The sequence below is a fragment of the Bos mutus genome, chromosome 2 (genome assembly GCF_027580195.1).
Source record: "Bos mutus isolate GX-2022 chromosome 2, NWIPB_WYAK_1.1, whole genome shotgun sequence".
Taxonomy (NCBI): domain Eukaryota; kingdom Metazoa; phylum Chordata; class Mammalia; order Artiodactyla; family Bovidae; genus Bos; species Bos mutus.
Window position 1 is genome coordinate 25,292,190 of NC_091618.1, and position 13,657 is coordinate 25,305,846.

Sequence of the window (13,657 nt, forward strand, 5' to 3'; positions counted from 1 at the left end):
CAAAGCTTAAAGGCTGATCGTTGGACAGTTCAGATATAATCAAGTCAAAATGTCAATAGACACCATGACTGCTGCTTCCAGCCATCACTACCCTTGTCCTAAACACACTAAGTGGGGTGGGTCCCAGGGAAAGAGAATTCAGAGCTTCCTACTTCTGTTTGCCAGCTTCTCTGGGGCCCCGGGCTTCACAGGTGGCTCAGTGGTAAAGAATCCACCTGCCGATGCACAAGATGCAGGAGACACAGGTTCGATCCTTGGTCCGGGAAGATCCCCTGAAGTAGGAAATGATAACCCACTCCAGTATTCTTGTCTAGCAAATCCCATGCACAGAGGAGCCTGGCGGGCTACAGTCTATGGAGTCGCAAAGAGTCGGACAGAACTTAGCAAATGAGCACACGTGCACTGGGGCCCTACTTCTGACCTGGATCCTGGACATTGGTTTTTTGCTTGTTTGTTTTTTTTTTAATTTTTTATTTAACTGCATCAGGTATTAATTGCAGCATGTGGAATCTAGTTCCCTGACCAGAGATCAAACCAGGGAAATCCCTGTTTGTTTCGTTTTTAAAGCTTCTCTAACTGACTGTAATGTATAGCCATAGTTGGAAATCCAAGGTTCTATTCCACTCTACTCATTTTGAGGATGGGACAACAGAGGCCTAGAGAAGTTCAAAATGACATCGGCACAGAGCTAGACCCTGGTCCTTTGCACTTTAGCAAGCCAATAAAATTAAGGGTGGGGTTTTATAGATTGACAGTCTTGGAGGACCCCAAAAGTTTTAAGAGGAAAATGCGGAGTGCAAAGACTTCTAAAAATTATTTACTTATCAAATAGTATTTACTGAGCACAGTGCAATTTGGAAACATTAACCACAGTCTGACGTAACAACGGGAAAGGTACTACAAAATCTAACTTGATGGGACTGTATTGAGCAGGCAAAGAGGACAGAAATCAAAATACCATTGTATTCAACGTTGGCTTTACTCCAGAACAAATAAACATAATTCTGCAGGCCTTTGTCTCCCACTTAGTGGGTCCAAAGACCCCTGCCTAGTGCTCCTGGTGACTTCCAAGAATGTCCTCCTCTGGTTACCCTTGCAAACCAGTTACCTTTACAAACCAAGAGCAATAGCTCCTCTTTCCATTAAGTCTCTACCCTGACCTAGAACAGTCTCAACACCTCACACATCCTCCATGACGCAAACAGAATAAAGCCTTGAGCTGTTTTCCCAGGAAAGTGTGCATGTAGAAAGAAGTTTAAACATAAGTCACGGATCTGACTGTGTAATATCAGGAAAGTCCTCAACAAAGCATTTAACTCTTTAGGACTCAAACTTTTTCTGTCTGTGAAATGTGGGCCTACTGGGAAATCTATGAGATCAAGTCTAATTTATACCATGACAGCTTTGTGCAAGTTCAGCCCAGCCTGATTTGTAAATGATGTAGTTACTCTTTAAGCTAGAAGTGTGTGGTGTTACAAGAATGTGTAAAGGAAGCCCTTCTTCAGTCATTTTCCTACTTGTCCCTGCTTTATAAGCACTACAAGAAATATAGAAAATATGAAAGGTAAGAAAAAATAAGACTTGTTACTATCTGAAGTCACTCAGGGGCCTCCCAGATGGCTCAGGGGTAGAGAATCAGCCAGCTGCAGGTTTGTTCCCTAGATTGGGAAGATTCCCTGGAGGTGAAAATGGCAAGCCACTCCAGTATTTTTGCCTAGGAAATCCCATGGACAGAGGAGACTAGAAGGCTCCATATAGTCCATGGGGTCACAAAGGGTCAGATACAACACAGCAACTAAACAACAACAAAGCCATTCAGGGAAGAAAACAACTTCTCTGTTGTCTGATATATCTTAAATCAATACCCTGGTGCTGCCTGACTTCTAGATTATGTGGAAAATTTTGATTTTCAATATTTACGCTTCAGTTTTTAAAAATCTTCAGTTTCTTATCTTGAATGTTGAACACTCTCTTTGTCATGATATAGTGAGTGAAGAGTGTTGGATGGGAGGGGAAAAGCCTACCATTTGGTTCACTCAATGCCCAAGCAGTAAGAAAATACTTCTTTGCAAAAAAAACCTCCTTGTTTAGCTTTTAAAGGGCAATTTTATATTGCAATCTGCACTCACTTACGTATAAAATTCACTGAGCTCCCAGGCACCAGGCCATGAGGAGCAAATAATGAGCACCGTAGACAAGTTTCCCACATTCTTAGAGCTTATCATCCCCTGGAAGAGGCTAGCAATAATCAGACAGCCACAAAGTGGTACGCTTACACAACATGATGAAAACAGATAAGAAGCAAAGAGAATCTATAAAGAGAGGAGGGAAATTGGAGAGTGAGTGAAAGTGTCTCCTGAGGAACTGACCTTTGAAACTGAAGGATGAGTGGGAGTTTACTCAGAGGATGGACAGGCAATTCAGACAAGCCACAAGTCAGGCAGAGGCCAAGGGGAAGAGTAGCTAATTGGAGAGAAGTTTTGTCCGCTGTCCCTTTGAGGTCCTATCAATTATCTGGGGGCAAGTATGCAATCATCTTGCTTTGGGAACTCCACCTGTACTTGCAAAATATGAATCTTCCCAAGTCACTTGATATCAACCCATCTTTAAAAACATTATCCCATTATTTATCAAGTGCTCTCATTTTTTTGCCCATTGCCTGTGGGGATTTCTTATCATGAATTTTTAACCCTCTTACAGTGAGTGAGGTCCTGTGTAGGATGGAAAGGGGATTGGAGATCTAAGTATACATATAGCTGATTCACTTTGCGGTACAGCAGAAACTAACACAACATTGTAAAGCAATTTTACTCCAATTAAAAAACTGTTTTAAAAAAGGAAAGAAAGGGGATGATCCTTTCATTTCCTTCACTGAAAGGAGCAAGATAACTACTTCTACAAGGAAACCTGCTCCTCTTGCTTTTAAAGGGCAGGAGGTTCCTTTTCCAGATCTGGAAGTTAATGACTAAGAGTAATGTTTGAAACCGTTTGAGAAATACTGCTGGAAAACTGTGCTCTTCTTCAGCTCCCTGGACTAAAGAAACAGAGCATAAAGAAATGCTAGAGGAGAGAGCAACAGGGAGCAGCCCATGAATCTACCTGTGGATATAAACTGTGTGCCCAGAAAATGCCAGACAGCGTTTAAGGAAAGAGACAGGTTCTTAATCTCTCCTCTCTGCACCATTTTAAAGAGAAAGCAAGAGGAAAGGGGCAGGGGCTCTCAAAGGTCTCTAAAAGTTTTTGGGTGTCCTGTAGGATGGAGAAGAAAACACAAAAGGAGAAAAGAAAATATCATGGAGGAAGATTTCTCTGGAGTGGAACCCACCGCCCACCCTCTAATTAAATCCTACCATTTAATGCCCACAATATTCCATTCCCCGTGAAAGCCAGATTCTTCATAATTCCTGTTACTAGATCTAGAAATCTACACATAAATACATGCCACCTTCCTGTCATCAAAACTTCTAGGAAGAAAAAATACCTGGTTTCCTCCTCCACCACCAAGACCACCACCCCCATCAAAGAGTTGTAATACATTGTTTCCCTTTTCCTTTGTCACACTTTCCACCTCTCCTGGGGGAAGAGCACAGACGCTGTCCTGGCCCGAGGTGTCTCACTGCTCCCAGAGGGCAGCCCTGCGCCCTGGCACGTTGGCATCTGCAGCCTGTCTCGTCTCTCCCGCCTGGAGTCCTTGTGCACTGCGACGATGCGCCGGCTTCCCAAAGCCGCAGTGGATTGTATAACCACACTGTGCACGCCTGAAGGACAGCGTGGTGAGCCTCCCTCCTGACAGCATCTGTTCAGAGTCACTTGGTGTCAGCCAAAAAGAGACCCACCAGGCCGGCGGGACCCGAAGACTCTAGGGGAGGGTGGGAGCGAAGCGCGCTGTCTGGACAACAGCACTGTTGGTAGGCGGTGGGGTTGGTAAATCTCTCCAGCAGCAGTATTTAAACCCGCAATTCTGTCTGGAGAGCCGGCGGTGCAGGACGGTGAGGAGCAAGCGGAGTCCTACTGCACCAGCTTAGTGTGGATCAAACAAAGGGGATGGCGCGGAAACTCACAATGAGGGAGGGGGGAGTTGTCGGAATTTCTCCCCAGCGAAGCCTCTCCCGAAAATGACAATGACATCTCCGCTCCTCTTTTCAATTATGTAACTCTCATACATTTGGAAGAATATACATGCACATATACTTAGGACGGCAGAAAATCTCTAAATAGACTCTAAAAAAAAAAAATCTCTAAATAGCTTTAGCTCAGGGTCCATCTGAAGTCTTAACAGACCTGGTTGTCACCTGGCAGCGTTAGAGGGTGTCATCCTAGGGGTGGGACCCACCGCGCGGACAGCCGGGTCACCGCCGGGGACGCGGCCCTCTCGGCTCGGCAAGGATCGCCGGAAGCCCCTCGCCGCGTCGCGGGGTCGGCTGGACATACCAGTCCGCAGGCTGCTGAGCGATCTGCCCCCTTCACCTCCCCCCTCTGCGAACACCTGGCCCGCGGTTACCTGCGGGGCCGCCAGTCTCCGCAGCCCATTGGCCGGCTCTCCGGCGCCCTTGCCTTTGGCGGCGGGGAGATGCCCGAGCTCCGGCGTCTGCGCCTCGCCGTCCGCTGGGCCCGCGCCGTTCTCACCGGGGCCTTCATCCAGCGCGGGGAAGAGCCCGCAGCGGCGCTGGAAGCGGGCGACAAGCTGGGAATCCTGCAGGCTCCAGAGCAGCTCGGCCATGGTGTTCCCGGAGCCGCCGCCGCCCGGTGCCCTCTGCTCGCGCCTTCCCTCCCGCCCTCGCCCGCGCCGGGCTGGGCGCTCCGGGTGGCTGGCGGGCGGGCGGAGCCCGGGGCGCCAGCCAACAGGTGCGCCGCTCGGGTCCTAGCGCCCGCCCCCCGCAAGCGGACGCCCAGGTGTTCGCCTCCACCTTGCTCAGGGCACGTCCGGGCTCCTTTCCTTCCGGCGGGCCCGCGCGTACTCGGGTGATCTCTGGCGTCCGGCAGGCTCGGAACTGGGCGAAAAGGTACAGGTGTCCCCACCCCTGTCGGCTGGTGCATAAGTGCCACCTAATGGGGAGCGGCCGCGCACGTGTGTATCTGCGTGAGTCCACTTGGCGCGCACTGGCCGATCGCTTAGGGACCTTCCTGTTCACTGTTGATCTCAAAGGGAGGTCAAATTTTCCACCCCCCAACTCCCCGCATCCAGCCTCTAGTCTCTGCCTTTGCCCACTTCTGGCAGGGATTGCGAGCCCAGCTAGAGAACATTTCTTGAGTTCTTGCCAAATTCTGCGTGATGTCGCGTCTTCCCACAGCCCCAAACTTCTGCGACATTGCTCAAGAACCAACCGAGTGGGTTTCAAGTGGATTCCGAGTCATCCTCCGGGTCCCTGCCCTTGCCCTTGTGATTTGGCAACTGAGGAACACCTAGATACCTGGAGAGGAGCACTGATTCTTTCTTGGTGTTCCGCATTAAGAAAGATGGTGCTTGCCCCTCCCCCCGACTTTTTTTACCCCCACTCTGCTTTTAGACACTTGAGACCCAAAAAGAACAAGGTGTTGAAGGATCTGGAGGAGGAGTTGACTTCTCCCCGCACCAGCGCGGGCTTTAGATACCTCAACAGAAGAGCAAAGAAAACATCCTGCCTGTCGACCTTGATTTTGCCTCCTCCCTCCTGAATCCTCTAGAGACACTGCACTTCCTCACAGAGAAAACCAACAGTCAAATTAGGCCCAGCTGACCAGCCTGCAAGGAAAGTGCAATTCAATCCTTCTGTCTTCAGGCTGCAGCTGAAGCCTGGGGTTTCCTGGTAGCCCCCGTGTGAAGCTGCTAAGTATTTGGTTGCACACATGACTAGGGAGGCACACCTGCTCACCACCGACCTTGTTTATCCAATTGTCAGTTCAGGCCAGGAAGTCTTTCGATGTGGCCTTCAAGGATGACGTGGTCTCCCTTGTGTCTGCGTTTCTGCTCTTCTTCCCAGTCCTGTCTGGCAAGCAAGATCAAGGTGGCTGAGAGAGCAATAAAATTCTTGGCAAATAACCGTTTTCTACTTAATTTACAGAAGAGGCACAGAGCTGCTGGCCCAATCAGGCTGTGTCACACAAAGAGATGTTCAGTCCTAAAAGCAGAAGGCTCCTCTTCCCTCTGCTGTGGTCATTTACAGCCACTAGGACCAAATTCTGTGGGGTTTTCTCTTTATTTTTGGCTGTGCTGGGTCTTTGTTGCTGAGCATGGGCTTTCTCGAGTTGCGGTGAACAAATGGGGCTACTCTCCAGTTGTGGTGCCAGGCTTCTCATTGCAGTGGATTCTCTTATTTGCAGAGCATGGGCTGTAGACGTGAGGGTTCAGTAGTTGTGGCACACGTGTTTTAGTTGCTCCCCAGCATGTAGAATCTTCTGGGACCAGGGATCGAACCTGTGTCCCTGGCATTGGCAGGTGGATTCTTAACCACTGGACCATCAAGGAAATCCTGTGGTTCTGTTTTTAAAGTAGGAATTGTGCCTTAGGACCTTTTCTTTTTATACGATAAAGAAATACGCTTTCCCATGAAGACACTTAAGTGATGTAGTTCCCAAATTTGATGTTGTGATTTTCCTTTCTCCCAAATAGTAGAGTCAAAGCCAAACATGGCATATGGAGCACAAGGCCAAAAAAATGCATATTCAGACAAGGCATTTTTATCCCCTTGGGGACCAGATACTAACCCTAGCTTCCGGTGGCTTCTGACGTCACTTTGGGCCTCAGTTGCCTTCCCTGATGAAATGACATTCCTCACTTCTTGTGTGTGGCAGTCCTTGTCTTGAGGAAATATCACACCATCTCCTTCTTTGTTGTCATGGAGCATTCTCCCTGTGTGACTCTCTCTGCCCAGATCTCCCTCTTTTTATAGGGACACCAGTCCCAGTCTTTGGATTAGGGTCTGTTCTAAACCAGTCTGGCACATCATAACATATTACATCTGCAAAAATTACATTTGCTCCACATTCACAGGTTCTGGGTGCACGTGAATTTGGAGCAAATTGTTTGAGCCACCAGGGAAGCCCCAGTAGGACCATTTAGACTATAATAAATAATAAAGAGTTAGGGACTTCCCTTATAGTTGAGTCAGTAAAGAATCTGCCTGCAATGCAGGAGACCTGGGTTTGATTACTGGGTCAGGAAGATCCCCTGGAGAAGGAAATGGGAACCCACTCCAGTATTCTTGCCTGGAGAATCCCATGGACAGAGGAGCCTGGTGGGCTGCAGTCCATGGGGTCACTGAGGGTCGGACACGACTGAGTGACTTCACTTTCACTTTTCACTTTCATGCATTAGAGAAGGAAATGGCAACCCACTCCAGTGTTCTTGCCTGGAGAATCCCAGGGACCCGGAAGCCTGGTGGGCTGCCGTCTATGGGGTCGCACAGAGTCGGACACGACTGAAGTGACTTAGCAGCAGCAGCAGCAATAAACCACCACCAAAGAGTAAAGTGAAAGTGTTAGTCACTCACTTGTGTCCAACTCTTTGCAACCCAATGGATTGTAACCCACTGGGCTTCTCTTTCCATGGAATTCTCTATGCAAGAATACTGGAGTGGGTTGCCATATATTCCCACTTTACAGATAAGAAAACTGAGGCTCAGAGATGGGAAACCTAACCAAAGCCACACAACTAAGTGCCAGAAAGTGAAAGTGAAGTCGCTCAGTCGTGTCTGACTCTTTGCAACCCCATAGACTGTAGCCTACCAGACTTCTCTGTCCATGGGATTTTCCAAGCAAGAATACTGGAGTGGGTTGCCATTTCCTTCTCCAGGGGATCTTCCCGACCCAGGGATGGAACCCAGGTCTCCAAGTGCCAGAAGGAGGATTCAACTTAGGTGTTACTGACTACCGTGTAATCTTTCTATTACTAAACCACATTCTATCCCTGGAATTTATCTTCACTCTTTACTTTTGTATTGAAAAGTTTTCCTAGTGTGTAGTGAGTGTTCAATAAACACTTTGGGAATGTTGTTCTAGACTAAAGAGTGCACCTCACAGATTTTAGAGCTTTTGGACTCATTTGTAAATTTTTGCATGTGAATTCTACAACCCTCAGAGACCATTGATTTTGAACCAACTGGGAAAGAAGGGTGGAGGGGGGGTGGTGGGCAGGGTAGGGCAAAACTTTCTAAAGAATGACATAGCCTGAGGACACAACATAAACTGATTAGAATTAAATGGGTCCAAGATGGCAGACAAGTCAACTTTGATCAGATTTTTATCCTCAATCAGCAAGCTAAATGACACACCCAGAGGTTCCAAAAAGTGGGTGGTAGCTGGATTCCTGGAAATCTCCACCCCTTGCCCCAAATCGTTGGAATAGTCCTCCCACCGGAGTAGGCAATGGCAAGCCACTCCAGTACTCTTGTTAGGGAAGCACACTGATTGAAACCGCCCACTTTGGCCAGGCACCATAGTAACCATTTGCATGAGTTGTTTTATGACAGGAGATCCTGATAAGCCACTACCAACCGGAAGAGTTCAGGAGAGGTCAAAAGGAGACACCACGTGTCTGTCCACTTCCCAGAATCCCTCTCATTAGCATCCATCTTGGCTGAGCAATGCTGCGCCACCAGGAAAGACCCTGAATTAGAATGATTAGCCAAAGACCACCCAGAAACTAATCCCATCACCATAAAACCCGAGACTGCAAGTCATGTGGCAGAGCAGTTCTCCTGGGTTCCCTTACCCTACTGCTGTCCACCCGGGTGCCCTTTCCCAAGAAAATCTCTTGCTTTGTCAGCACATGTGTCTCCTCAGACAATTCATTTCCGAGTGTTAGACAAGAGCCAAGTTTCGGGCCCTGGTAGGGGTCCCCCTTCCTGCAACACTCTTGCCTAGAAAATCCCATGGACGGAGGAGCCTGGTAGGCTGCAGTCCATGGGGTCGCTACAAGTCGGACACGACTGAGCGAATTCACTTTAACGCATTGGAGAAGGAAGAGGCAACCCACTCCAGTGTTCTTGCCTGGAGAATCCTAGGGACCAGGGAGCCTTGTGGGCTGCTGTCTATGGGGTCACACAGAGTCAGACACAACTGAAGCAACTTAGCAGCAGCAGTAGCAACAGTCCTCCCACTCATTAACCTATGAAATTATCCAGCCCATAAAAAATAACAAAGCCACATTTCAAGACCACTGCACTTGTCCTCTGTGATGGCCTGCACTCTGTCTGTGGAGTGTGTTCCTCTCCGAATAAATCTACTTCTTACCTATCACTTTGTCTCTCATTGAATTCTTTCTGTGATGAGACATCAAGAACTTGAAGTTTATTAGGTCCTGAAACCAGGTCTGTGACCTCGGTGGGAAAACTGTGGGGTTTGGGTGGATTCGAGTCCTGGTCTTGTGGGTTCGATTCCCAAACTGAGGTAAAGTTTCAGTTTTACCTCTTTTTTTTTTTTTTTTAAGAAAAGAAAACTGAGACTGAGCTGTAAAATGATTTTTCCCAAAGTTAGAGAATTTATTAGATACTCTGCAGCGTCTGCCATTTCACAATGCTCTTATGGGGAGAATTTCCTTCCTTCTTCATCTGTACTCAGGGGATGAGAAAAGAATGAGAGAGGAGATGGCAGCCATTTTTGAGGCACATGACCTGGCCCCCTGACCAGAGCCAAGTTGACCCTGGACTGTACACCACTTGATGACATTTAGGATCATCAAATGCTTTCTCCTTGGGAATTTGGATACACAGACCTCTGTCAGTATCTGTTGAACTAGGGAGAAGAAAATTTAAAAAGTGAAGACAATGCCATGGGGCAGACAAGTGGTCTTGTTGCCGAATCCAAGCTCAGTCTGCTCACCACACAACTAAGCTAATAATCGGGAGAAAAGGTGTTGAAAAGGTGTTGAGGCAAGAAATAAGGACTTGATTCATAAAACTGGGCATCCTAGAAGGCAGGCTAGTGTCTTCAGAGTACCATCTTATGGTGAGGGGAGGGAGGGTGTCTGCATGCCAGTTTTTTTTTTTATAGAATAGAGGAAGTGAGAAAGTAAAGAAAAAGGCCATTCATTTTGCAAAGTACCTCTTGATTGGGCCAGCATTGGGAAGGGGATGTGTTAATTTCTTCTTTTCTGCAACCATTCACAGGTGGGCAGGATCAGAATGTCTCCCTTCCTACAGAATAAAGGGTCTTTAGTTTAACATTGGGCAGAGGGACATGTTCCCCGAGACAGGTCATTATGTATACTGATAGTTAAAGACAGCATCCTTTTAGCGATTATAATAACAAAAGCAACAGTTAAAGTCAAAGATGCTGATGCTGGGAAAGACTGAAGGCAGGAGAAGAAGGGGACCACAGAGCAGAGGACTAGATGGTTTGATGGCATCACCGACTCAATGGACAGGAGTTTGAGCAAGCTCCAGGAGATAATGAAGGGCAGGGAAGCCTGTTGTGCTGCAGTCCATGGGGTTGCAAAGAGTCGGACACGACTGAGCAGCTGAACCACAACAAAATCAAAGAAACAGATCCAACATGGAGTCAGGTTTCACTCAGCAGACTTAGACTGCTGAGTGCTCACAAGGGAGAAATAAAGCAGACAGACACACAGAGAAGTTAAGCAATGCAAGCAATTAATCTGGAAAGACAACTCTGTGTCGGCACCTTGTTCCAGTCCTTGTGAAGGTCCTCCTGGCCTGGGTTCCTGAACTGCCCCTGAATCCTTGGTAGCAAATCCCCCATGTCTTTTACTTATGACCTGAAGAGTCCTAATTCAGACAGCCAGGAATTGGCAGAATAGGGAAAATGAAGCAACTCCTCACCTTCAATTCACCATCAAGTGATTACCAAGCCCTACCCACGTCTTGCTGCTGGAGGTTTCATCTTGCTGTGATGGAAACTGCAGGTTGTGACTCCACCTCAGCCCCTCAATGTGTTGGAAAGGGCTTCCTGAGAGATTAGGGAACACAGTGAGTCTATTGCTATTATCTCACCTCATGGTGACTCAAACTGCTTCCTGGGCTTGGGGAAATCTAGCCACTATCTATGGGGAGGGCATTCTGAAATCCAACAAACTTCTGGCATGGAATCCTTTCAAGATTTGTAAACTACCATATATGTGAATTTGTTTTCTGGCAGTCTTTTTAGGAATGATAATTTATATCTTTGCAGATACGTAGAGTACTCAAGGATTAATAACTTTAGGAGATTAAAGATGTATCATTTGTTGACAAATTGATCAAAGCCCTAGGCTCCATGGACTGTTTAGATCACTGAGAGTTTGAAATGCAAAGCATAGAACTCGTCTTCTATTTTTCAGGATACTTTTCTTTAACTAATGAAAAACACTTTTTTCGATTAAGACAGTTTCAGTAAGTCATCAAACATAAATTATTTTCTTGAGGCAGGGGGACCTTTTAGGCTGGGAGAAATTTCAGCTTAAAACCTGGCTTTGAAAGAAAACATTTACAGGTGATGTTCCTGTAGAGTGGGGGGCAGGGGAGGGGGCAGAAAGAGGAAAAGCAGTAAGATGAAAGACTAGGAGTCTTTAGTCTCCCCTGCAGCAAACAGTCAAGGAATGGTCCAGTTTGCATGCTCTTACAACCATGAATATTGATTAAGAGTGTGATTTCAGCCAGCACTTCTTGGTTTGAATCCAGTTGAATCAAACCGTATGAGACCAAATAGTTTTCTCCAATGAGTTTTGATGGATTTTGACCACTTTATGAGGAATATTGTAGAGTTTAGCTGGCTCTACCCAACTAAAGAACTTGGGAGAAGGGGGTTATCTCATGCCAACCAGTTTTAAAGGTCAGTCCTCTTTGTCTGACTTATGCTTTGATGAAACATCAAACATCTAACGGAAAAAAGCAAGCCATTTCTTCCACTTCCATCAGGCTTGCATTGGGGTTGGTCAAGCTCATATGCAGAGAACTCCAATTTAAGACAAAGAAAAGATACTTGACTGTTCACAAGTGGTCTATTAGGGTGGTCATTTTTATTTCTAAAGAATATTCCCTTTAAGTATCACTCATTGTCGAGTCCTTTCCAATAATCAGTTTCCAGGACACTTTTATAATATGATTCAATTTATAAATTCAGTTAACTCTTTCCAAGACTAGGTTTATTAAGTAGATCTAAGTAGAACCATCGGAGAAGGCAATGGCAACCCACTGCAGTACTCTTGCCTGGAAAATCCCATGGATGGAGGAGCCTGGTAGGCTGCAGTCCATGGGGTCGCAAAGAATTGGACACGACTGATCGACTTCATTTTCACTTTTCACTTTCATGCATTGGAGAAGGAAATGGCAACCCACTCCAGTGTTCTTGCCTGGAGAATCCCAGGGACAGGGGAGCCTGGTGGGCTGCCGTCTATGGGGTCTCACAGAGTCGGACACGACTGAAGCGACTTAGCAGTAGCAGCAGCAGAAATAGAACCATACCACTTAGTTGTCAAAAATTTAAAACCTCATCTACTCTGAAATAAGCTTCCAAATCTAAATGAAGCATTTTGGGTTATACTTCATTCACATATTCAAATTCATGAATCATCTGTAAGCTACAGGTAGATTGAAAAACTTCACATTCATCTCCAATACACATTGTCTAATAAACAAAGCAAATCCCAGAATAATATGAAACACTAGGTATAACATGTTGATATTATGTTTAAAACGTTAAAATACACATTTGTGTGCATTTGTGCACATGTGCATATGTGTGCACACATGCAAAAGAATGGAAAAGTGTCTGAGGGACTTGCTTGTCTGTCCAGTGGTTAAGACGCCAACCTCCTAAAGCAGATGGAAAGGGTTCGATCCCTGATTGGGGAACTGAGATCTAGTGGCCTAAAAAAAAAACAAAAAAAAAGGAAAAGAATAGAAAAGAGGGAGGGAGGAGGGTTCAGGATGGGGAACACATGTATACCTGTGGTGGATTCATTTCGATATTTAGCAAAACTAATACAATATTGTAAAGTTTAAAAAAAAAAAAGAATAGAAAAGAAAAAAGAAAAAGGAGGCCTAGGGTAAAGGCACCCATTAACTAAGAGGAACTATTTCCTGGCATGGGATGGGAGCCAAAGGGAACTTTCAGTTTTTACTCTATGTACTGGAATTTATTTGAATTTTTCATAGATGTGTATTACTTTTGTAATTTAAAAAGATTTGTTGTTCTTTTGGACTTTCCTGGTGGCGCAGTGGACAAGAACCTGTCTTCCAACGCAGGGGACAGGGCTTCCATCCGTGGTCCAGGAAGATCACACATGCCGAGGGGCAAGTAAGCCCGTTTGCCAAAATTAGTGAGTCGCTGCTCTGGAGCCCGTGAGTTACAACTACTGAGCCTGTGTTGCACCTAAAGCCTGTGCTCTGCAAAAAAAGACACCAGAACAATGAGAAGCCCATGCACCCCAAAAAAGATTAGTCCCTGCTTACCACAGCTAGAGAAAAGCCCTCACAAAGCAATGAAGACCCAGCACAGCCAAAAATCAGTCAATCAATCTTAGATTTGCTGTTCTTTTAAAACTCTTCTGACTGGTCAGGCTTGGTGAGTGAGAGAAGCCGGTTTTTCAGATGCTTATACAAATGAGATTATTGCGAGTAATTACACCAAGAGACTACAGTCATTGAAAGCGGGCTATGAGCCACCAGATACTACCAGCATGCCTTTCTCACAAAGCTAGCAACACCCCTGTCAAACTTATCTGATAGGCAATAAAAAATCA

General features: G+C 46.3%; 1 protein-coding gene across 2 annotated transcripts in view; it reads right to left on the bottom strand.

Moving 5' to 3' along the window:
- Window positions 1-4,776, bottom strand: part of SGPP2 (sphingosine-1-phosphate phosphatase 2) — a 145,391-nt gene extending 140,615 nt beyond the window's left edge. For both annotated transcript variants that reach the window (XM_070385981.1, XM_005887476.3), the window contains exon 1: window positions 4,502-4,776. In XM_070385981.1, the coding sequence (XP_070242082.1) occupies window positions 4,502-4,720 (219 nt within the window). In that variant the 5' untranslated portion in view covers window positions 4,721-4,776. The remainder of the gene's footprint in view (window positions 1-4,501) is intronic.
- Between the last annotated feature and the right edge of the window lie 8,881 nt (window positions 4,777-13,657).